The sequence below is a fragment of the Pelmatolapia mariae genome, linkage group LG7 (genome assembly GCF_036321145.2).
Source record: "Pelmatolapia mariae isolate MD_Pm_ZW linkage group LG7, Pm_UMD_F_2, whole genome shotgun sequence".
NCBI classification, from domain to species: Eukaryota; Metazoa; Chordata; class Actinopteri; order Cichliformes; family Cichlidae; genus Pelmatolapia; species Pelmatolapia mariae.
Genome location: NC_086233.1, coordinates 16,350,975 through 16,377,019, shown reverse-complemented (window position 1 = coordinate 16,377,019; position 26,045 = coordinate 16,350,975). Strand labels below are relative to the sequence as shown.

The window sequence follows — 26,045 nt, the reverse complement described above, 5'->3', positions numbered from 1 at the left end:
CGAGTCACGAGAGGCATGCGAGCAAGTGGAGTGGATAAAGCACACCGATGACCGATCTACTCTACTGTGCAATATCGGGCTTCGGCACTGCTGGCAAACACACAGCGGCGGCACGGAGGGCTGTTGTGGGTTTTGAGTGAGTGAGAGCTTCGTGCCAATCAAAGCAGCCCTGGCGTGCTCATTCAAGAAGACTCACAGAAGGAGGCGAGAGATAATTTCATCATCCCTGTTTAATCAGCTTTAAGAACAGGTGAATATATGTCGAGTGTTGCTTTTTTTGGTGTTTTTTATAAGGAGAAGAAGAAGAAACACATCATTAACTTATGACATCAGTGTTTATTTACCCATCAGTGGTAAAAATAGTCAAACAAAAGTAGTGGACAGGGTTGAAAGATTACTCAGTGCGATCTTTACTTGAGCCATCAGGATGTTTTTTTTAAAAAAAAGGCCATAGGAATCTGCATGAGACCCAGGCGGAGCAGGAATTCTTTGCCACCGGCATCCTGCGATCCCATCTGACAATATTTATCCACACAAACAGCCGAAAACGTCTAAACACCAGACGCATGAATATTACCCAAATCTGGACAGACATTAGGAACTGTTTAAGCATCTCCTAAACAGACAGACGACTTTGTTTATACAGGGGAAGATGTTTCTTTTCTTTCTACTCTCTGTGAGGGAAGCATGCAGTCACGCATGAGAGGAAGATGGATTTTTTTTTTTAAATTGCATATGCTTCACATGGCAACTGGGAGCCAGAGAGAGGGGCGGAATGGTTTGCGTGTCTGGCCCGCCGCCAGTTGACAGCTCAGCTGGATATCGTTGAACACTCCGAACCCCCCTGCCTCGCAGCGTGTCACTTTGGGATTGTTTCCGCAATAGAAAGTTTATTCAACCTCTCTCTCTCTCTAAAGGCTCTGGACCGGCCATCCGTTCAGCTATTTCATCACGGGGACAGACGGGTTATTTTTCTGACAGGGCCAGGGCTGGTGAGCAATTCCTAATGAACGCGTTTGATACGGGGAAGGAATTTTCTGACCGTTTTTTTTAAGCGTCAATTAATACTGCTGTCCAAACAAATGAAGGCCACCACTTCTTAGATGCAGCGTCTGGACACAGGGGGTCACCGTTTGTGTACACACAAACACAGCAGAGGTGACCCCTCTGCGCCCGTGACCTGACGTGATGTAGTACAAGTACAAGGGCAACTTGTAATATTTCAGACTGGGTTTTGAGCTATGTTGCATGATGAGACTACAGAGGCTAATGCCAGAAAAAAAAACAATACGTCAGAGACGCTGTAAAAGAAGGAAAATATCAACCAAGGAGATAAGGGAATGAGTGCGTGTGCGTGAATGAGAGGGAGGTGAGGGGGTGGAGCCAAAAGAGTCTGTGGAGTTTTCCCTTGATTATTGTGGCATGGCAAAGTTTACACAAGAGTTATTGTTGAGCCCTGACCTCCTGAAGAAGTTGGTTATGCCTGCTTAGCCTGTGAACACAGCAAAGCCCCCCGTGTGTCACATGCTTACTGGAATGCCAAGCCTGCCTACCTTTACAGCAGATTACTGTGATTGACTCTGATGGCCCTCTCTCCTACCACTAATTGCCCCTCTCTATATACCCCTCCCCTCTCCACAAGCCTGGGTTAGAACGAAGCCCCCCATACCCCTGGCAACAATTTATTAACACACAGTACAGACACTGACAAATATTAATTACTCTAAATAAAACATACAGGACCCCGGCGCCTTACCTGGTCTCTCTTTCCCCGTTCCTTTGCTTTCAGCCAGTTTCTGGATTAAGCTCTCCACTGATGTGTTCTCGATGTTCCTCACAAATTCATGGTGGACCTGGAAAGGTTCAAAAAGAAATCAGATTTACCGATGATCTTAAAATTTATAGTCTTCTTTAAATGAGGTTGTGGTGATTTTTAACTGATATAGTGCTAGAGCGAGAAGTTGCTTGGTTAACTAATGGTAGAGTTTGTTTGTTACTTGTATTATTCAGTGCAACAAATTTTTAAAAGAGGTCATTTGGGACCACTTGCTAGGTAACATTTCTCTTAAAGTGTGATAAGAAGATGATGTGCATATTTAAGTGCTGCCTGCAAAGCCAGATTATATTTTCCTCTAAAATCTGGCCTGTTTTTTCACTGTGCAGTAGCTACAGCTCAGTTACAATGTACTACTTAAAAGTTGAAAAAAAGGTCTTTACCCTCTGCAAGCAAATACCTACACAAATGAAAAAAAACCTCAGTATCACAAGCCAAGCATTGATCTTTACTGTAGCTACAGCACTGTTAGAACCCCCTCTCATCTCAGTGATTCACGTTATTACCTCCATGCAAAATGAGGGGGATGTGAGCGGTTTGCTTTGTCTGTTTGTTTGTTGGCACAATTATTCAAAAAGTTTTGATTTACATGGAAATCTCATAAGACCCGGAGCTTGGCCCAAGTCAGAAGTGACTTTTGGAGCCCATCGGAATGCAGGAATCCAGAAAGCATTTGTTGCTTTTCACATCATAACTTTGCAGACAAATACATTTAATAGAGGGAAAAAAATGGGAGAGACAAGTAAATATCACAGAGGTGACATCCTTTTGGATCCAGAGGCTCAACTGATGCATGCCATGAAGGTTAATTTACTGCCTTGGCAGACGTATGCAATTTTGGACTCCTCTTGTTAAACATTTTCTCTGCATAACTGAATCAATTAAACAAGGAGAAACTGCTCTGTTTGATAGGTCATTTATAATGAGGCACATTAAACTTAATGACTGCTTTTAATGTCAATATGTTTGATTATAACATGACAGAAACCAGTGTCATTCGCTTAATAATCTTTATGAGCACATATCTGACACAAGTAACAAGATTTATGAGACTGGAGGTTTTCTGGGTTTCAGCAGCAGTCTGTTTGTGGTCCGACTTCTACTGACAAGTACTGTATGAACACACCAAGAAGCCTCGACTGAAAGCCCCAAAATACTGACCGCTGCCCCCCAGATGATAGGAATGGTTAGCAATAGGTTAGTGCTGCCACTTGCTTTATGATATACAGGAACGGAGAGCTTCCTGCTGTTCCTCAGTAATATGAGCTGCGTTGCCTTTGGTCGGCATTTAAAACCATTTGTTTTGTTTATTTTGCATGTGGAGAAATACTGTACTTTACTGGCATTCTCTTGTGTCAGGTTGCATCATTGTTGCTGGCACTGAGATACCCTTTGGGTAGTGTGAGAGGAAGGATAGTGTTTGCTTGTTTGTTTTGGATGTGCGTATGTGCTTGTGTGTTTAGTGAGGGGGAAGTGAAACTGACTGACTGAGCCATCTCAACAAAACCATTTAGATTTGCGTGATACTGTAAGCGCAGAGTGGCTCCACTATCGAAAACATGCATACGCACACATATGTGTTTGCCCCCCGGGCCCCTGTGGCGAGGTGGAGTGCATTAGCCTTCTGTGCCCTGGCAGGAGAGGATGTTGGTGGGGGTCGGGTTGAGGAGGTGGGGGCAGGGAGGTTGCAGTGGTGAGGAAGTGTGCTTAGTACAGTACACGCAATCTGTCAGGTGCTGCTGCCATGATGGAGGCTACTAATGTCATCAACCCTCCTGCCCCTCTTGCGTCTCACTCTCCCTATCTCTATCTCGCTCCCTCCCTCTCTCTCTCGCTCTCACACACAGACAAACAACAAAACTCGTCCCAGAGAGTCTTTCGCCCACATGCTCGAAACATGTATCTGCCTTGAAGGTATCCTCGCTCGCACACAAATGCTCACTTACCAAAACAAACACAGCACGCACACAGACAGACGCAACTACCCTTATGTGAGTTCAAAGCTCTCTGAACAGCAAACCACACTCAAATATGAACCAAACATACCTTTCAAATCTCCCATGCCTACCCAGCTTGTCTGAAGAAACTTGTATGTCTAATATTATCACTGCGGTTTTTGTGTGTTTGTGTGTGTATGTGTGTGCTAGTCTCTTTGCTGGCATGATACAATAGCAGTGCCGGTAAAGAACATGGTCCCTTCACCAGGCTTGTACCATCTGCGTCCAATGATGAGCAGGTGGCAACTGTTTTTCTTTCTTCTTCTTTTTTAATTTTTTTTATGTAGGACAGGTAAAAAAAAAAAAAAAAAAGAAGTAAAAAACAAAAAGCTTAAACAATAAAAAATGTATTTTAAAGAAAATGGCAACAACACTAACAACTGTAGTAAGTATGTTAAACACAGACACACGGAGTGCTGTGGAAAAAGTATTTGCCTGATTTTGTTGTTTTGTTTTGGGATTTTTTTAGCTCAAACAAATGGTAAATGGCCTGCATTTGTATAGTGCTTTTACTTAGTCCCTAAGGACCCCAAAGCGCTTTACACTACATTCAGTCATTCACCCATTCACACACACATTCACACACTGGTGATGGCAAGCTACATTGTAGCCACAGCTGCCCTGGGGCGCACTGACAGAGGTGAGACTGCCGGACACTGGCGCCACCGGGCCCTCTGACCAAACAAATTTCAATATTAGTCAAAGATAACCAGGGTAAACACAAAATGCACTATTTGAATGATGATTTCAGTTATTAAGGGGAAAAAAATCTATTCAAACCTACCTGTCCCTATGTGAAAATTAGCCCCTGTGAACCCTTGTGTCACCCTAGGCAGCAGGAACTTGAATAATACGTTTGCAATACCTGGCAATGAGTCTTTCATACTGCTGTGGAATTTTGGCTCACTCTTCTTTGCAGAATTGTTTTAATTCAGCCACATTGGGAAGGTTTAAGTGTGAACGGCCTGTTTAAGGTCATGCCAAAAAATCTCAACTGGATTTGAGTCAAAGACCTTGATTAGGCCACTTTTTGAACCATTCAAAAAGTGGACTTACTCCTTCAGGACTTCCTGGCAGAGAGCAGAATTCATGGTTCCATAAAGGGCTAAGCCTAACCCCTAACCCTAACCCTTATGGAAAACCATCAAAGTCCCAAAGCAGCAAAGCAGCCCCAGAACATCCCAGACCATCGCACTACCACCACCATGCTTGACTGCTGGTATGATGTACTTTTTATGAAATGCTATGTTAGTTTTAGACCAGATCTAACGGGACTTGAACCTTCCAAAAAGTTCAGCTGTTGTCTCGTCAGTCTACAGAATATTTTCCCAAAAGTCTTGGGGATCGTCAAGATGTTTTTTGGCAAATGTGAGATGAGGCCTTTGTGTTCTTTTGGTCAGCAGTGTCAAATTGAACTCTCCCATGGATGCCATTTTTGCCCATTATCTTTCCTACTGTTAAATCATGAACTCTGACCCTAACTGAGACAAGTGAAGCCAGCAGTTATTTAGATATTGTTCTCGGCTCTTTTGTGACCTCCTTGTTGAGTCGTTGATGTGCCTTTGGAGCAATTTCGGTAGAACAGGCACTCCTCGGAAGGTTCACCACTATTGCTTTGTAAGCCTTTCCCAGCTGACGATGCCAATGACTGTGTTTCTCGGCTATTTCTTTTGATAGTGGCATAATGTGTTGCTCTCTGAGAGCTTTTATCTTACCTCACGCTTTGTCAGACAGGTTCTGTTTAAGTCATTTCTTGACCCTAGAGGTCTAGTGAAGTTGAACTCAGCTTTTTTTTCTTTTTTTTTTTAAACATGTGGTTACGGTAATTACAGTTACTTCATGATTTAACAGTTGGGTCAATTACTTTTGCACACATGTATATTTAGATAACCTTTTCCACTTAATAACTAAATTAATATTTTGTATTTACTCGGGTTATCTTAGACCAATAATAAAATTAGTTTGGTGATCTTAAACATTTAATTCTAAAAAATGTGCAAAAACAAAAAAACCTGAGAAGCAGTAGTTTTTACGTCATATGTGCATATCTTGAATAGTTTTACACACTCTTCTTCTACTAGCAGAAGCCTTGTAGATATTTGTGAGCATGTATGTGGGATTGTATACCTGGTGATGACTTTAACAGGCCCCTGATGGCAGTATGACTGGTGGTGTACTAACATAAACAACTGATCAAATCCTTTATGAAAGATTTATAAACACCTGTTTATATTCATAAGCAGGTGTCTGGCTAACCGATGAACTGATAAACATAAAGGTTGCCTCATGGTAGGGGTTAGATTAGTGGAGGTGCAATGCTGCGGTTCTGCCCATCACCTCTGTATCTACATCGTGATGAACCCTAAAGAGGAAACAGTTTCTAACGTTTGACTTTAGTTTTGTGGTTTTCACAAATGTTTGAGGCTTGGTTCAATACTACACCCCCTTTAGAATACAGTTTTAGAACTTCTAACTGAGAAACACTTGTTTAAAATCAGAGAGTTCACAACTCGCAGATTTTTGTCATCGTTTAAATGAAAATGTGAAACAGTTCTTTAGCTGCTGACTTTCAACCACAAATATAATTTTTTTCACTGTCATTAGTAATATTATTGCCCTTTAAGAAAAATTGCTCCAACTAACCGAAATGCTTTTATGTGGAAAAACATTTCGATTTGTAACTTTTTAAAAAATATGTGCGTATTGAAATAAAAATTTTTTATCAAGTTGTCCTGAGGCTACAATGACACGTCAATAAAATGGCATCCAACAACAGAAAATAATGGCACTAAAACAACTTGAACGGCACAAATAATTTCGATTTTAAATCAAGTTATATGCAAACAAACGATGTTATCTGCACGTCTGCTTGTCAGCATGAATCCCTGCAGACCCGGTGAATAAGTATACAGTGATGAAAGCTTATTTCGTGCTGCCTTAAACCTATGAGACAATGTTATTCCCAGCCGTGTACACTGAAGAGGATTTCTTTTTTAGACTGTCCTCAGCTAGACTCTGATTCTCTTAGTGGAGTTGCGTCGCCCTCTACAGATCTTAAGGGAACTACAGCAGCAGCGTTAGCAAAAAGCAGCTACAGATTAATGAAACAGAGCAGCAGATTGTAGTTAGGTATTCTGTATGGCACTGCTAAGTATGAGTGCTAAATAAATAAATGAAAAGCAATCTCTGGTTCACGCTGAATACTGATTGATGTAGTTCTGAATGATGTTTGAAAGCCTTCACAATTGTGCTTGATGCCAAACCCAAACCCAAACACACTGCTCCAGAGAGGAAAAAGAGGCCCGTGCAGCACTTTTTACTACCATACTCAGTATTTGGCAAAGTCTTTGCTCTTGTGGAGGTGCTTTCGATAGACTGAGAGGGAGTTTTGATCTGAGAGGGAGTTTTGATCAGTTTCTAATTGCTCGGCATAAAAGGATGAATGGACCATTTCCTGCTCCTCGGTTAAATTATTAGCGAGATCAAAGACGACACTAATTGATATGACGCACAGTGAACCCAGTGAGCACAGCCTCAGGTCAGCGAGACACCTACTACACCCACAGGAATGTCTGTGCGTGTGTGTGTGTGTTTGTGTGTGCGTGTGTACATACTCACCTCTCCTATCTGAATGTGTGTTTCATCCACATACAACGAGTACGACTGAATGATCTCCTTCATGTGGAGAATGTGGTTTTCTTCGATGTCTTGGAATTTCTGTAAGACAGGGTTATGATATTAATGGCACAGCGATGTCACTTTAAGAAAGCTTCACCTGGTTAAGAATTAGTATTTGGGGGGATAACTATGTATATACAAATATGTGGTCAGCATACATTAAAGGAAATAGGTTCGTGCTACGTCATTTAACAAAAATCTATGGACATTTAGTTCTTTCTAACCAGCTGATGAACCAAAAAATATATATTTTTTGTCTCTTACAGGAATTTGTTTGTGCAATCTGTCTCTATGCAGTAAAAAAAAAAAAAAAAAAAAAAAAAAGCTTCACTGAAAACAAATTAATTGCATGCCAAAAAATCTGTATAAAAAAACTTACAAGTCAAAGGCCAAATGTGAGGCTTTGCTTCCGTATTTGGTTCCTGTGACTTTTGTGTGTGTGTGTGTGTGTGTGTGTCTGGGTGGTCTCTGGCTCAGGAGCACATATAGCTCCTCCCACCAAGACTCAATTCTGGACGTGACATATAGTGATGAGGATTCATTTCAAGTATGGTGTAGACCACAAACTTAAATGCTGGTACTTACTTCCATTTGTGTGTGACTCTGGGCTTTGGGGGTAAACCGAGGAGAATGAGTATAAATAATCATAAACTGGAAAATCGCAGGGGGACCGGGGGGATTGAGCCTTTCTGACCACGAAAACACCGGATAAAGAGCATCCGGCCTCTGCATCTACACTTCAGAGACTTGCATGCAAAATAAAACTGCGCTTTTGTCTTCTGCCACGATGACAGCTCGCGCAGGCTCACACACAGACAGTCAAAGGGAACACACATGTCGGAGACACAGTGATGTCAGAGAGCACATGTGTTCAGTGTTTATAATACACGTCTACATGTGTTGCACTGGAGATGAGCCGTAGACTGTAATTCAGGGGAAGCGGCAATGCTGCCTTCTATAGGGGAAAACAAAACCACTGGGCTAACTGGAACCAGCTCTGGTGGCAGCGCTGCTGCGGTTCAGGAGGATACTGAGACCAAATTCTGTTGATCTGATTTTAATTTGGAGTTTATCTAATCAGCGCTTCAGATGGATTCAATTACACAATGATTCCGTTAAGGGGGAAAAAACACAATCTGGAGATGATACAGGGCTCAAAGCCTGGAACAGACACACACATGTGCGCACACATACAGGACTAACAGATTTACCAACAAAAGTGTTGCATACCACAGAGATAGACAACAAACAGAGTTTGTGAGCATGCATTTGATTAAAGCACATGCACAAAGAAGGAGGGAGAACCAGCTAATAAATACCTGTGCAGTTTCTGTCATCTTCTGTTCAAACTCAGACTTAGCTGTGGCATATTTCTCCACGTATGATTTGTAGGTCTCTGTGGCTTTTTTGGCTTTCACTCCAGCCTGCAGAGCATAAACAAACAGATAAATGACTATCAAGTGTTTGTATATTGGAGACAATGACTGTCAGTCTTTCAGGCTCCTCTGACAAAATGGCAAGAAAACCGATCTCCACTTAACATCTGAAGCCTTTGGGGTTGAACTTTCAGTATAGACTCCTCTATTAAAGCACTTCATCATGCCTTATTACCAGACCATGATTATGTGCTAGTGTGTACGTGCGAGTGTGACCTCCCACCTTGTCTACATCTCTCTGGGTGGCCCCCTCCTTGCGGAGGCGTTCCTGCTCCACAATTTTGGCATTATAGTTCTCCTTGGACTTCTGCAGAGCCTGGAAGATGCTCTGGATGTTCTGGACGGCCTCAAGGGTAGACGCCACCTCTTCTTTTGTCTGAAAACACACGTCGTATAGGGTAAGCCTAATAACAACACGCCTTGTTTAAGATGCGAGTTTGAATGTGTCTGTGCAAACTGGCTGCATGTGCCTTTGGCACAGTATAGCAACTAGCAATTAATAAACTCAAAGCATCTGATCCATTCTTAAAGCCTTTCGTCATTCACATGGATATAAAAAGAGGTCTATAATGGAGGGTAAATGCTTATGAACACTAAAACCACATAAAAAACCTTGCTTGATCATCTGTTTTACTAATTAGCATCATCCCTAAACCCTCTTATGTACTCATTATGACACCATTATGTTGTAATGCACACATCACTGGATAAAAAAGAAAAAATGTAAAGTATTTTATCATATTATGTTATGAACACATTTATCTAAATACAGTCTTATATTGTTTTAGCAAGAGAGCCAAGAAACATAAACAGCTGAGAGGAGCAGGGAGTTGTGGGGAAGTGACCAAGAGAAACTGTGACAGCCTTTTTGTCATGCTCTAAGCACAAACACAACTCCCCTAATGCCGAGCTCCTATTTTACATTGTGCTCCGTGGCTTCATGCATCAAATATGAGTTCATCCTGCGTCTCAACAAAACGAGGAGGCAGAGTGAGGTGTAAAGAAATGCCTCGCAGAACGACACCACGAGCACATCACTGTGGTTTTGTCAAGATGGAATCCACCAAAACTATATCCCCTCTCTTGTACATGGCTTACTTTCAGCTTCTTTGACTCTGAGGACAATCACTAGAGTGTGAAACAATTTGTAATGGTGGAAGGTTAGAATGGGTTTAAATTTAAATAGTTCATTTTGTTCAGTGAAGACGAGTTTGTGTCAAAAGTGGAGCAGAAAACCACTGTAATCTAACTGAAAGAAAAACAGCATCGGTGCAATGCTAGTATCAAACCTCAATTAGTATTTACAGGAATGTAAGTATCAAAAATGCATGGTTCAAAATGTTCTCTTACTGTGCATTCATGCGGTGTCAGAGTAATAGGAAAATACACTTAGAACAACTTGGAAAGTTTGAGAATATTTTGATGCAAGAGTTGGCTGAATGTGACACAAAAACACAGCAAACATGCCACATAAAAGTAATCATTGGGTTGATGCTAAGAAACTTTAGCTAACAGTTTACTGTAACTGCTTAATGTGTGTCACTTTCAGCTATCTTTTAGTTAATGAATTAGTTAATATCACATCAGGTTCCAGTCTCTATTTGCTGTCTGTACAGTTGTGTAGATTAATCAGAAAGTGAAAAGTTGTTATTATTATAAGGAATTCTGACAACACGGGATCTGAAGCAATACTGGAAACAGCTACAAAGGTTTTCTACAAGTGATCTGAGAAAGAAAAACACTTTTTTTGTACTTGTCATTTTTAATGTTCCACTTTAAAAGCACGCAAATAGAAAATCAGAAGACTGACTTCATCATATTGCACTGTATCAGTATTTGGTTTCTCCAACACCAAATGTCCTTACCTTTTTGTGTGCTTTGGACTGCTCTTCCACATATTTCTGAACCTCTTTTATAAGTTCCTGTAGTTTCCTCACTAGTTCCATGTGACAACTGGCCAGCTTCTCTGTTGAACCTTTAAACACATCCCACATCGGAGCAAATGTCCTGTGATAAAGGAAAGAATATTTACATATTTAAATTCATATGAATTCATTCAAGCATCTTCTTTAGAAAGTCATATGCATCGAGGTTATTATATTTAACTTAAACCAAAAAAATTAAAAAGTAAACTAATTGAAAAGATTTTTTGAAATTGTAAAACTAAATAAAATAAAATAATCTAGAAAATATCCTACATATAGTTTTGAGAATGGATCATTTGGTAACATTTATTTTTACAAACTACCTGATGAGGCTTTGTCTAGAACAGGGGTGGGCTCAGTCCACGAGGGCCGGTGTCCCTGCAGGTTTTAGGTGTGTCCTCGAACCAACACAGCTGATTTAAATGGCTAAATTAGCTCCTAAACATATCCTGAAGTTCTCCAGAGGCCTGGTAACGAACTAATCATGTGATTCAGGTGTGTTGACCCAAGGTGAGATCTAAAACCTGCAGGGACACCGGCCCTCGTGGACTGAGATTGCCCACCCCTGGTCTAGAAGAATGTGAGTCAGCTGCTTTTAAAAAGCTGATTGCTTTTTTGCTGAATTTCCTAAATCCTGGCTCTGGCATTTGCCATAAATACAATAATAATTAAAACATAATAAAACTAACACTGAAATGAATAAAAACAAAACATTTTCAAACAATAAAAACTAAACTGAAACGAACAAAGCCACTTTGCAAACGAACTGAAACTAAACTCAATAAAAAACAAAAATTAAAAACGAAATCAAATTAAAACTAACTAGAAAACACAAAACAATGATAATAACTTAACTAACCCAAGCTGAGAAAAGTTGCCAGCTGACTTGGCAAGTTTGGTCATTGACCTGGCATAGGCCTCCTCAATAGTACTCCTAGAAGAGAGCAAGAACAAGAAATTAAACACAACACCACAATATATAAGCATGACTTTAAATAAACTGTTCAAATAACCATGAGTTTATACTATTATCTCAACAATGTCAAAATAACAATTATTCTTCTCAAAACTAGAGGATAGTGTTGTAGAGTATGATAAAGTTTTTCCAATTCACTTGCAACTTGGCTGCAGCTCAAACGGGGCACGTCGCTAAGAATCTGCACATCCAGGCCAGAAACACCCTCTTAGAACTCGCAGCATAAATGTTTGACCACATGCACCGTGTGTGGGCAAATAAATGTGGTTTGGCCTGGGATTTGTTCATAAACCTCATGCGGAAGATGACAGAGTATGAAAGCTAGTGTTTGAACTGCATGCTTCTCTCAATTTCCCTTTTTATTCCTGTATTCTGTAACAAAGTGACAGTAGTGGGGGGAAAAAAACTGCAGCGGTGTTGTAGTGAAAGCGTGAATTTTGCATTTGTGTCTCCCGAACGAGGTCAGCCAGGGGGAAGCAGGTCAAATGTGCACATAGGCAAATGCACGCACCCAGCCTAGGCACACGCGCACACACATAATCACGCACAGGATATTGTGACACTGTCTGCAGCACGGTGGAGATGCCTGCACTTCTTCTTCTGCATCTTTCGATAGCCTGGGTTGGGAATTTGTTTTTTAAACTTTATCATGTTATAAATGCTCCCAAGCATAACTACAGCCTTTACATTAACCCTAAGGAAGTTCGTGTTTGTACTTCTGAAATAGGGCATGTGAAAGGTAATATTTAAATTCTGTGCTTACACATTGTAGATGCATACAAGTTTGACAACCATTACTATTACTGGACAGCTCCTCCACCACACTAGACCTCAGAATACCTTTTAACTTCTTATTCAACGACATACGTCAATGGATTTTTAAAAGTGACTGTTGGTTGATTTTAAGTCCTTTAAATGAAAATGTAGAGCATAAATTGTTAAAATAATGTGTCATACATTTGTGAATAAGTCTACAGTGTTTGACGCTTTTTGTGTGACACACATGACAGGGAAGTGAATTTAAATTTAAAGACATTAGATACTTTCTTTTCCATATTTGATATCCATTCTCTCATGGTGAATAATTATAAGTTAACAAGGGTGCTTTTTGTTTCTCGCTTTACTTCCTCTTCTGCTGAAAATGAGAAACGGACTCCACGCCGTCTCTTTCTCCTTTCCCTCGTTCAGTTTTTTAAGCTCAAACAAACGTGAAAATAGGCACCATATTCAAGCACTGGGACCTAACAGCTGCTAGTAATGGACTGGTAGTATTTTTGAGAGCCAAAATGTGGATCACTCTCATTACTCCACGTGAAGTTTAATTAGCAGACACTGTTGTGTGTGTGTGGTGTGTGTGTGTCCCTTTAAGATTTCATTAACTGACAGACACACAGTGCACATAGCTGCTTTCCCCAGCAGAGGAAGCCATAGTGCAGATTTTGAAACACTCTGTGAAATGTAAAAGACCAAGCTGACTATGAAGCTGGCACAAAGCAGCATAACCACACAGTAAGTAAAACACTAACTGACCTTCTGTCTCCTCCATGAATAATGCATTGATTAATTTTAGTGTACTAAAGAATAGCACACCTGCAGAGTAGGAGGAGTGTTAATATTTAAGCAAAGTCAAAAATCTGAAAGATTATTTATTATGTTTATTACAGGTCTTTGTTGTAAATGAGACATTGAGTCTCAATGGGACTAGCTGTATAAATATAGGTTAAATAAATAAAAACATCAAAGTGAGACTGGATGCTTTAAAAAGTGCAGGTGAGCGTCACAATTGTTGGAACAGCTTGTGGCAAGAAATATGAAGGTGGTGGTTTTCCTATCAGCAAACCTGCCACCAAAGAAATAAGAATAATAAAAAGATGTGGAATTATTGGAAAAACAAACATGTTAAATGACTGTGCTAAGTAAATAATTACTTAATTGTTGTTGAATATGACTGGTAGCATGATTGTTTTAGAGATATTTGGAAATGTTTCCACTGTGAATCTTTTTGGATTAAAATAATCATGAAGTGGGAATCTGATCATGACGGCGCAAATTCTATTTTTATCCTTCAATAAAGTAATCTAATCAACTCAAAGCGAGTTGAGTGCATTCCTCAACAACAGGAGGAACAGACAGTGGAATCCACAGCTGAATTCCAGAGCCAGCTCATCCGTCATGTGGCAGGTTACAGACTCACACCTCTTCCCACAAAGAACTGAGTCATCGTGGAGGTGGTAAAGGATGTGTAAGTTTACAGCAATATGGACAAATGAAACAGTTGGCAACAATTAAATCATTTTCAAATGATAGTCACATATAAATGGCTTTTTGTGAGGTTTCACCTTCACTGGTTTATTTTTCTTATTTGCTTTCGCCAACCAAAAAACTCACTGAACTTAATCACTCAATCGATTATGACATATGAAGACCTAATAGATATTTCTGGATGATTAGTCGAAGCCCTTTAACACCCCAGTGTGGTTCAAGGTTACAGTGTGTAAAAAACTTGCAAATTCAGCGTGGATATTCATGGAAGTGTCAGCAAAGAATGTGGGTGTTATTATACGCACAGTATGAGGAACTGGACGTGCAGGTTATAGCCTTAGAAAGACTTTTAAATACCAAAAAACCACATGGACGGGAAAGACATGTATTGAAGAGCTAGACAGAGTGCAACCAGTTAATTAGTAATGTGTTTAGTGTGTTAGATTAACCATATTGTGCCCTTGATGCGTACCAGAACACTGTGTCTTACCTTTCTCTGATGAAGTCTGTCAGCTCCTTAGTGGAAATTTGACCATGCTTCATGTTATGGTAGAGCACATCAAAGCCATTATTTTTTTCCCCCTGTTTGGCAGACAGAAACAAAAAAAAACGTGGAAGTTGATGCTCAGTCACTGCAAAAACCATTAAGTGTAGCAACACAAAGTCTGCTATTGATTACACATTACCGTTAAGGCTTTTTCTAGCAGCAGCGTTCTCATTTTTTGCATAGCTTCTATCTGCATCTGCAGCAAACTCTGGTCGACCATATTCATCTTGGCCATGTTTAAGAGCAACAACACTTAGAAACTAGCAAATCAACAGAAGACTGGTCGAAGGCTAAAACCTACAATGAAAGACACACCTGAACAGCTTTCTGTGCTGCTGTAACCATGCCACTGGACAACAGTGTCCAGTTGCACTTTAAAAATGCAAAGACATTCTAAATAATTAATCTAGATGAAAAACAGCAGGCTTTATTTTAACCAGAATTATTGTCTTCTAGGGGTAGCGGAACAATCGATAACCCATAACGTTGTGATATTTTGTATCAATACAGGAACACACCAAATATCTACATTTTACTGAATAAAATTAAATCTTATGAACAAGAGGGCCCCTCTCATACAACACCATCCTGAGACAACATTAGTCAGCAAACTTACATTAAATTAGCTCAAACGAAGAACCGTCCAACACTGGACACACTGAGCTTGACAAAGTTACATGAGTAAGAATAGGATGGTTGTCCAAAACTTGAGGGTGTTGCACACTCATTACCACTTCTGATTGCTAAATGATTGCAAAGGTTGCTTAATAAGAGGCAACCTTTCGCAGTCTGACTTGGACTGGGTGCAATCACTCTCAAAGAGATTGCCAAATGTTTGCAAATAATTGTTATCTACTTTATAAATGTAGTCAAGATTGCCAACATGTTGCCATTAGTCTAAATGAGTCTTTGTCAATGAGCAGAACTTGACTCAAGTGGCTGCCAGCTGGTTGTATTCTGGTTACATTCCTACAGAACAGGAAGGTTGCTGAGTGCAACTGTAATAGTAGATTTTCTGTCTATGCAGACAGCAACAAATATCTTTTTTTTAACTATTTATCACAGCTAAATGCTGTATTATCAAAAACCGATTGCATTTAATTACCAAATTGACTCATGTAATTGACATTGAAATGATATAAGACTTCATCAGAGTCCATCTAATGCCAACAGGAGGTTTTATTGACAATCTCATTTTGCAACAAAAAAAGAACTTAAGTGAGATAACTTTAGCTTATTGTATAAAACAGATACTGACAGAGTTTAACTTTGAAGACATAACACACATCACAACACATCTTGAATCTTGAATAATTTGCAGCTGAGGAAAAATCACAACATATGTTCACAATATTGGATCGCCAGGTGTCTGTTTATTCCCACCTCTATTTTCTGTATAATTCCTAAACCACTGAAATTACAGATAACAACTTTCAACACACATCACACCACATGTGTACAGGCGGTTATATTTATAGAACATTTTGCAGGAATAGAAAAGTTCAGTATCTGATCAAATGTAAACTATGTTCGCATTGCCACTTCTATTGCAGACTTATGGAATTAAAACATGCCCGGAAAAAAGGTTCTGTAAAACATTAGGATGTCACAGAGAAGATTAACTTAACTTACTGTGTGTCTAATTCTCCCAAAAGCATAAAAAGTAAACAAAAAAATGAGAATTCATGACATAAAAATGTTTAGTGAGGTCACAGTACAATTCTTTATCTTCATATACAACTATATGAGTCATAAGCTTTTGCTGTCTGAAGTAACTCGTCTAAAAGGGCATCCACACAGGAAGTGATGCGCTCATTGCATATTATTTTGCGGCTCATGGCTGGTCACTAGCTGACCTTCCAGGCTCCGATTGTCTGGACAACCCTCCACCCCCCTATCAAATGTCAATTGTCTGGGACTTGACATTAAAGTTGAATAAAGTTTAAACATGGGACTTGTCCTGGTTATTAATTTCACTAACTTTTGGACACACCTTCAGTGTTTCTGAAATTACTGTTTATACTGTTTCCACTTTAGTGTACAAATACAAATGCCTTCTGAAATAGGATCAGGAAAACATGCATTAAAATACCACCTTATACAATGTGAAGCACATGAGAAAGCTGTATTTTGTAGCTTACTGGCTGCAAATCTTACATGGATTTGTTCACGCAGCTGCTAGAGGATATTTTAAAAATGGAGCCTGGGACAAGCTAGACTCTATAGCTGAACTTGACCTTTGACCAACAAAGTCGAGCCAGTTCATCCCTGAATGAATGATTGTGGCACATGAGTCCCCTCCAGGTGATGCTGAGATATTACATTCATGAGAATAGGATGAACAACCTGGAAACATAATGCCTTTGGCCAAAGCAGCTGTGAGTAACTGGGGTAAAATAAAAAGATTGAACTTGTACTATAATGGCTGTAGTGCATGTATGTCTGTTTCCTATCCCCTCCAAGACACGTTAATCAATCTGGATAAAAACTGATATATCAACTACCCGGGTAGCAGTATTATCAACATATATATATCTTTTGGTAATTATTTTTATAACCCTAAAATCCTTACAAATTACATATATTATGTGCAGTAGCTGATCTCAAAACGAACAACAACATTAAATGTACACTACATGTACAGTGTTGTCGACAATACTTGTACATTTCTGTTTGTAAATATAGTTTGCTAAATTTTAGTGCAGTGGCACTTTAGGGTAACTGGAATGTGTGAAATTTACGAGCAACTGGGACAGTTAGTTAGAGGTTAACACCAGATCAGCCAAGGCTTGTTACACATTACAAAACCATTTGAAACACAACACTGACTACAAAACCTAGCTTTGATTGTACAAGCAAATGTGTGGCTCTTTGAAGCTAATACAATTAGCCACCAACTAAAGAGGGGGAGATTGAAGTGAATTGGACAGCCTGAGAGCGATTCCAGTAGAGAGCATTACAACCTTACAACCCTTTGTGGCAACAGGGACAAAGAGGACTGAACTGAGCTACTGCACACAGTTCATATATCAGCACATGATATCTGCATTAGGAGTGCAGATTTTATATGTTTATAAAACTGCTGTTGTCTGACATGACTTATTTCACATTGGCTTGTGTTAACTAGTTTATAGGAAACGACAATGACGTGTTTTTGCAGCTTCACGGCAAAAGAAAGCTGCACGGGACAGCCACGGCCAATGTCTTACATATGCTTGAGCAAACCGAGAAATGAAATATTAAACACTAGAACTGATAGAAAAGTTGGCTTGTTTAGACCACTGCAAAGGCAGCATAATCAATCAATCAATAATCCATCTGATGCCATCAGATGTGGCGGAATAAAACTGATTATGATGGGTTTGTATTTGCATGATTGGTCTTTGGAAAATAGATCTGGTCCCGATTTCTAACCCTGTGCAGGGGTTGCAAATCTATGGCTACAGAAACATAAACATGAATATGATATGAAAATAAACTATTTCTAGCATTTTAATTTGTTTTGGTTGTTGTTATTGTGGCTTGCAGGTCTGAGTACTTACTGCTATATGCAGCTAAAGAAAAGAAAATGAAGACCTGCTCCTACTGACTTGGACTTCAATCAAAATGAAATTCAAACTAGCCAATGTCTTTATTTCTTTTATTTTTGCCAATTTAAAAGCTATTAGGCCGCTTTTATTTATTATCAAATGAGTCTACTTTTTATTTGATTAAAACATGTGGAGGACAGATTTTTCCTCGACTTCACATTTGGTCCACGTGCCAAAAGATTTTAGTTTTTCACTCCTATTAGCAATGTTGTCATGCTAATTTATAATTAATAGGACATGTCATTCTGTATGATGCTTAAATTTGTTTTAGGGCGTCACAAGCAGTTCTTTGGTCAAACATTTCTATTAAAAGTGAGTCTTTTGACTCCTACTCTAAAGCAATAGCTTTCCGACACTGGTAATAACCTTCTTTAACATATTTAAGCTAAACTTGGGCATACAAATGTGAAAACAGCATAAAGATAGATCTTTTGGACAAAGTTGAATAATTTTACATAGACAAAGACGATAAAGATCCAGACTAGAGAACGTCATCAGATTTATTTTCGATTTAAAAATATCCTCTTTTTCCAGCTTTACTTCCTCATTGGCCTTCTTGATTGCTTCAGCTCAGGAGGACACATGCATTACTAGAAGCCTCAAAGGATGTCAAAGGAAAATCAATAACGGTAACATGACTAAGAACACTTTATTGGCAATTTGTTGTGATATTTTGGGAAATGAAATGAAAAAGCGATAAATGCTGATAAACCCGCAGTTGGTGATGAAACTGCTGTCTGATGTCACATACAAATAAGAAAAGTTTAACTAAAATGCATGTCACAATACGGGAAGACTCCAGTTCACCAGAGTTCACCATCAGTCTTGTATTAATCTGCAGTCCAGCTTAGTTTCCCCTCGAGCCGAGGCCATCGCAGATATTTCCTAGTTCCTGAAGCAATCCACTGTCAGCAGTTTAGCCTAAAGGCTAAAGCATTAACTAATGGCTTTAGTTTTCTTTTTCCACATATGTTCAGGAAGTTTATGTCAAGAAGCTCCAAAATAACTATATACAAATAAAATACACACTAAAAGGAAAGCGTTGTTCTCCAGGTCACAGCTCACTGGCCAACATTTACCCCAGTGAGCAGACCACTGAGGTGTGCTTCCTACTGTAACAAGAAAACAGTTAAAAAAAAAAAAAGTTTAGCTGTTACCCCACTTAACAGCAATCATGACATGCAAACTACTGCATGCATTAGATGTCAAAGATATAAGAAGATAAAGCACAGTTTATGAGACCACATGTTACGCAACACTTTAAAACACAAAGAGAGAGATTTAACAACTGGCCAATCGTACTACAAAACAGGGAAGTGACGAAAGTAAGTGAAAACACAGAGCAGAAAGGCAACAGGAAGAGAGCCCATTCTGTTCAGCTCCTGTGTTCAACTGGTACCTGATATCAATGAATACAAAAGAAAAAGAAACACGGGAAACAGCTAAGGGCGTTTTTTTTTCACAATTGCTAAGGCTGGAATCAATTTCTAAAGCAGTAGAGAGAAATGTAAAAATACATATAGATATATAAATAATATGTACATTTTAGATAAATATATAATATAAGTGATACCAGAGTGATGCAGTTTTTTTTCACACTCATGTCTGTGATGTAATCAATGAAAACACTGTTTGTTTAATATTCTAACCACACATTAAATGTGCCCACCCCAACTGGACGATAACCTACTGAGAATTTAGCATACGTCAACAGTGGTTTGTTTGAGCAAACAGTACAGACGAGCTGAGACAGCTTCCTATGAACTGACTGAATTCATTAAAAAAGGGAAGAGAACAAGCTGTGTCAGCTGGTTGTACCATAATTACAGAAACAGGTGCTAGAATGAGAAAATCGTGCTACACTACACTGCACAGACTACAGGGAACTAAAGAAAAAGTTGTATGCTTTAGGCCAAAAAAATAGGTAATACTAGTTTCACCCATGAGGGGAAAGAAAAGAGAACTATTAAAGCCGGAATTAAATCTAAAGTCAGTGGAAATGAGCCAGATGGCTGATGGAACAACTGCCCAAGGAGAGAATAATTATACAAACATTGGTGACTAATGGTTCTGTGACACCTTTCCTGCACAACATTTTAAACTTTTATTTCTAAACACCAGTTTATCTTTATTTGGGGTTACTGTCTGTGAAATTATATAAAATTTAATCTCACTCAGAAGTGGGCTGCTTTAAATATTTTTGACTTCTCATAGAGCAAACAGCCAAATTGATTTTTATATTTATCATTAATTGCTTATAAAATTCAGCTTTTGTTTTAGCCACCACTTATATCTTTATATTCTGATTCCAGTCAACCAGACTTTGTCATTTTTTGGTCTTCAGTGGTTCAAACTGTTGAGCAACAGTTTGAACGTTTTTCTTTAGACAGTGGCCGTTTTCATTCATTTTCACTTCAGGTTTCGTAACTGACACCTTTCAGAGAAATTTGCTTGGTAAGTCACTTAACACTGACCTATGAATTGTTCAATGATAAAAAGGCACCTAACTCAAAGGGATGAACTAATGTTGTATATACACATGTAACAGACAACTTAGCAAATAACCAATTTTAATTTAATCTTTAGGCACTTTGGCTCTAGCAGCCTGTCCCAAAAACAGATATTCTATTTCTTTACTTGAATCTATGAAAAATGCCAAAGCTCACACAGTTTGACAGACAGAAAATAACATTTTGTATCAACAAGCTAATTCCCAAAGAGGCTTTAGCTAAGAACAGCAGAAGAAGTGGCAGGCAGATGAACGATATGTCAAAGTCATGTTCTTAAGAAACAGGAAAAAATCCAGCAAAGACACAGGACACATCTCGCCCTTCAGGGGATCCAGCTACTGTTCACCAAAGCCTCACCAGAAATGGTCTCAGTTGAAGGGTGACTGTTGAGAAGCTCTTAAGAAAGGGAAACAGGGAGAAAAGGCTGAGGTATAGCCTGACTGGACTGAAAAACACTGGCAACAGATCTAATGGAGTGATGAATCCAGACAGAACATTTTTGGTTCAGTTTGTCCAGTTTTCATTTTTCAGTGTTGGAGTGGTATTGTGAATACAGAAAAGTACCATCAGCTTTTGACCCACCAAGCAATACTACCTGGAAAGTGTCTGATTGGCAACAGCTTCATTTTTCAACATGGGAATGATCCCAAACACAATGTCAATGGAGTAAAAGTATACCTGGCTAGAAAAATACACAATGGAACACAATCAGTCATGGACTGGCCTCCCCAAAGCCCGGACCTTAACATTGTTGAAGCAGTGTAGGATCTTAACAGAGAACAAAATAAAAGGCACCCAACATTCAAAGAAGAGCTTTGAAATGTCCTTCAAGAAGTCCAGACAACGATTCCTGAAGATCACTTAAAGAAAGTACCAGAAAGCATGAGTGCACACTGTGTTTAAAAATAAAGATGTTCATACCAAATATTGACTTACAAGCTTATTAGAACTGCACAAACTATTTTTTATTTTTTTGCTTTATAAACTATAATCGCATTTATGTTTGCAGATATTTCCAAAAAATCACTGCACATATTTCCACCGTTCTAGCAAAATATAAAGAAATAAGAGGTGGCACAAGACTTTTGCAATTTAATGCGATGTAAATTATGAAAGTAAAGAAGAATGGTCAATAAAGAAAAAAAACCCTGTCAGATAGAGTGAAAGAAACTCTTTACATATTATAACAGTTTATGTACTAGACAGAGTACATGGCTTTCTCACCAGCAAACAATCTATTTGTTAAGTCAGTAAGAACATATCTTTGAAAACCATGCTTTATATTTACAGCAATTCAATACTGAGCACTGAACACAAAAAGAAACTGACATCTTTAATCTTAACTACCACCTTAAACAGGAAAGATAAACCAAACCACAGTGCTATGGTTTATCATGTAACATCTGCTGCACAGAGATGGACAGGAATTCATTCTCCTCCAGTCAAGACTACAATGCAAGCTTCAATATCCTTTATGTAGGGAATCAAGTGGTTGTTGCCTATTGTTGTTTGTCATACTGCATATTGTTATACTATACCTTCCAAACTGCAAAAGAACGCTAAAAAAAACTAAGCCTGGGAGTAAATGAATGCTTACATTATTTCAGACTATTTTTGTTCGTAAGGTTGTCTGCCTCAGTAAACACTGATGTTTGTGTGCAATGCTTTTTCAGTTAAACAACATATATGTAGGACATATAATAAATGTGCTTGAGTAAAAACTTACAATTTAAAATTTTCTAATGTGCTAAATGTGTGAAGTTGGGAGTATGGGCAAATGAATTATAGCACATAGGTGCTGAGTGTGTAAATCTTTGGTATGCAGGCAGGAAAGTGGCACAGTGTAGCAGTTTACCTAAGCTCTAGGGGAAACCTATGAAAAAACTTCATAGGTTTCCCATGCTTGTTATTACAGCACTGATGTTGTGCTTTAGGAAGGGGGAAACAATACACAGGATTAGAAGTGTCTCAGCTGACACGACTTCTTCTCCTGTTCCGGTGTGTGCTCAGGTGAGAGCAGTGGAAAGAATTGCACGCTCTCCCTGAGGAATTTAGACAGAGCCAAACAACACAGTGTCTCTCCAACGCAGACTGTAAACGGTGGCCCGGTACAGCCTGTAGAGCACACAGCCATGAGCTGCGCAGACGGCGCCTTGACATCAGAGTGTCTGGCCTCAGTCATGTGACCAGAGAGGTCTGGGAGCGGTGCACTGAGCTATCACAGCTCATCACAGACAACACACACAGCTTTAGTATGCGGTATGCACACAGAGGCTGGGCTTTGTTTGTGGTAGAAACAAACGAAAACTTGACCATTACTTAACTTGTTAGGGATGATAACGCCAAAACAGGTTTGTCTAATGCAACTAAAACCGACTCATTTAAATATAAAGGGAAAAATGAACAATAACCAGCAAGAGGCAGGATGTTTGTTTCACACAAAAACCATAATTAGTGTAATGTTTTCACTCTCTGGTAATCTTAGAAAATTGCTACTGATTCTCAAGGCTGTTGGGTTGAACCACCACTCAATCCAGTTACAAAACCTCAACAAGCCCTTCCTCTGAAGGCAGAGCCATACTGGTTTGATTTGAGAGACAGCTGAAGAAAATTAGGCAGCCAAAAGGATGTGTGTCACTCCTGTCCACCTCTTTATTAGCGTCACTCTTTGCCATGTCAGTTGGGACACTGCGTGTGAAGTGTGGGACAATATATAAGACAACATACTGGCTGTCTCTATACTGCCTAGTCAGTGCTAATCTGTTGAGACTCCATGTTAAACATAAGGTCATCATAGTTTTGCTACAACAATCCAATGACTCAGGCATTTCAGCACATAGGCCACATCTTGCACTTTTGCGCCAGAACTTCCATTGAGAAACCAAACTCTTGCTTAGATTTCGTACAGAGAAAGAAAAAGGAAATGAAACAAAGCCTGCAAATAAATCCAAGGAGTAGAAATGTTGCAGCTGGTGACCAGTCCAGTGCTGCAACTATGACAGATAAACAGCACTGCCTGAATTCCTAAAGAACTTGTATATTCAGCTGAGGAGATCCATTTTGTATAGATGACAAACAAGGGGAAAAAAAACCCCCAATGAAAACATCGAAAAAAAAGTGAAAGAGCATGGGATGTGAATGGGGAAAACCTCTCTGCTTAGCAATATAACAAACAAACTGAAAAACTCAATACGTCTGATAGAGATGATGATGATTTGTAGTCAAGTCAAAAGGGAAATGGATGCATCTCCTCCCAGTGCCAAGTATGTGCGCTCATGTGTGTCCTGCATGTTAAACACACAGCTGATCGCGACCATCACTGGATTCTCTTGTGGCTCACAGCAGGGCACAAAGGGCAGATTGAAGAGTCAGGAGTGTCTCTGATTGCTCCTCTTTTTGCCATTTAGATATTGATGAACTCTCATTTAGGAACAAAAAAGGCATTAGTGGGTAACAGCAGTGTTATTGGTAATTACTTCAAGCACTTAGCTTAATGTAGTTTTCCACAAATATTCATTACAGCCCCTTTATAAGCCCTGGATCACCTCCAGAGTTCAACTAAGGCTAAAACTTAAGGATGTGTTTGTCCACCTTAAAGAAGACAAGAACAGATTCTGATTGGCTGTTTCAAGCTGAGAGTCCTGTTGTATTATATATAAATGAGTAACAGATTAAAAAAAAAAAAAGAACAGAAAAAGAAAGGGGGGAGTTACAACAGTTAGGTACAAATTTACTCATGGGTTTTATTCAAAACTATGTCGCTGTAAGAATTTGTCATTTTAGCTATGACGCATAACCAATACTTGCCGTAGTGTTATAGTGCAATACATACACCGTCTTGACATGGAGGAGTAGCCCTAATAAGGCCAATACTGTTCGAGTTTCACTTCTAATGGCACTATCTTTGTGATTTCAGTGTAGTGCAACAAGTAGTAACGGCAGACTTCTACTTTCCCACCTGCTTTGACACAGCCACGTCAAATTATTATCGGGAGAGAAATGACCTTTAGGCAGTACGCAGAAAGCGCTGAGCTCAGCTTAACACAGCCAGTGCTCTGCGGCACCAGCTGTACGAAATAAAGTATCGCTATTTAGGTTGGTATTGAGGCTTTTAAATCTATTCTAACTTACTAACATCTGGTATCTCACTGAAACTTTGTCACGGAAGAAAATGACGCGTACGACCAACGGCTATGACTGACAGCCGAGGCGTCCAATAGCGTTCAGGGAACTGACCATATACGTTCCAAGCGATCCTGACCGAGCCAATTGACAGAAAACAGGGGTGGACGCTTCGACGTTTCAAGTTAGATTGGTTCACAGAGGCCCAAACCCCGGGGTAGCAAAATATTTGCCGAAGGAAATTAGCGGTGGCCGCGGGGTTGCTGACCAGGACACTGCGACTTCAGAGGGAACTAAGCTTGTGAGCTAGACGACTTTCTCTGCAAAACGAATAACACTTGATTCCTGATTGGCATGAACATGATAAGGAGGGAACATAGCATGATAATAGCACCGGTGTAAACACCGTGAATAAAAAAGCACCACCTACCCAGAAATTCTCTAGGAAGTACGGCGTTATCATCTTGCTTTATTACTCTTCGCCACAACTCTTCAATTTGTTGTAATGCAACTTTTGAAGCGTATATCATCCACCGTCCTCCCCCCGTTTCTCTTGTATCTGCCTTTCCCCGTTTTCCTCCTCTCCCCTTTCTTCTCCCTCCCCACCTACCTACAGACTCCACCTCCACCCGGCGTCTCTCCCCTATGGTTTATTCCCGTAGAAATGTAGACGTTCAGTGGGTGAAACAGCGCTATCAATGGCGAAGAGAGACACCACAGTCGCCGGGTGAAATGCTGCCTTCAAATGCTTTACGAAAATTCCCACATAGAAGGCCGAGATTGACTAAAATACACATAAACCATAACGCAGCTATGTGAAAATAATAGTATATAAAAATAAATAGTAAGATATTATTAGCTATATTACTGTTTGTTTTAGTTAGCATTACTTATGAATTCAGCATCTACAGATATGTCTCCCTGTTTAATAAATCTATGTGCCGATTTGTTGTGCCCTAGTGGGTAAAGATTATTCATACCCGTTTAAACGTCCTTTTTCCAGTGGGATTGTTTATTCAACACACGTTCCACAAATATTGCAAAAGCAAATACTCTTGTTACGGTTGTGATTATTTAAAGCATAAGAAAAGGTCTTCCAACACCAAGTCTATGAATAAGCCTTTACATTTATTTAAATTGATTTAGCAGTATGTCACTTTTTAAGGTT

At 39.4% G+C, this 26,045-nt stretch overlaps 1 protein-coding gene across 6 annotated transcripts in view; it reads right to left on the bottom strand.

Moving 5' to 3' along the window:
• fcho2 (FCH and mu domain containing endocytic adaptor 2) overlaps positions 1–25,449 on the bottom strand; it is a 46,510-nt gene extending 21,061 nt beyond the window's left edge. For all 6 annotated transcript variants that reach the window (XM_063478133.1, XM_063478136.1, XM_063478137.1 and 3 more), the window contains exons 1-8: positions 25,308–25,449; positions 14,599–14,690; positions 11,730–11,804; positions 10,811–10,952; positions 9,169–9,321; positions 8,829–8,933; positions 7,450–7,548; positions 1,757–1,853 (exon numbers count right to left, since the gene is read on the bottom strand). In XM_063478133.1, coding sequence (XP_063334203.1) covers positions 1,757–1,853; positions 7,450–7,548; positions 8,829–8,933; positions 9,169–9,321; positions 10,811–10,952; positions 11,730–11,804; positions 14,599–14,690; positions 25,308–25,340 — 796 coding nt within the window. In that variant the 5' untranslated portion in view covers positions 25,341–25,449. The remainder of the gene's footprint in view (positions 1–1,756; positions 1,854–7,449; positions 7,549–8,828; positions 8,934–9,168; positions 9,322–10,810; positions 10,953–11,729; positions 11,805–14,598; positions 14,691–25,307) is intronic.
• Between the last annotated feature and the right edge of the window lie 596 nt (positions 25,450–26,045).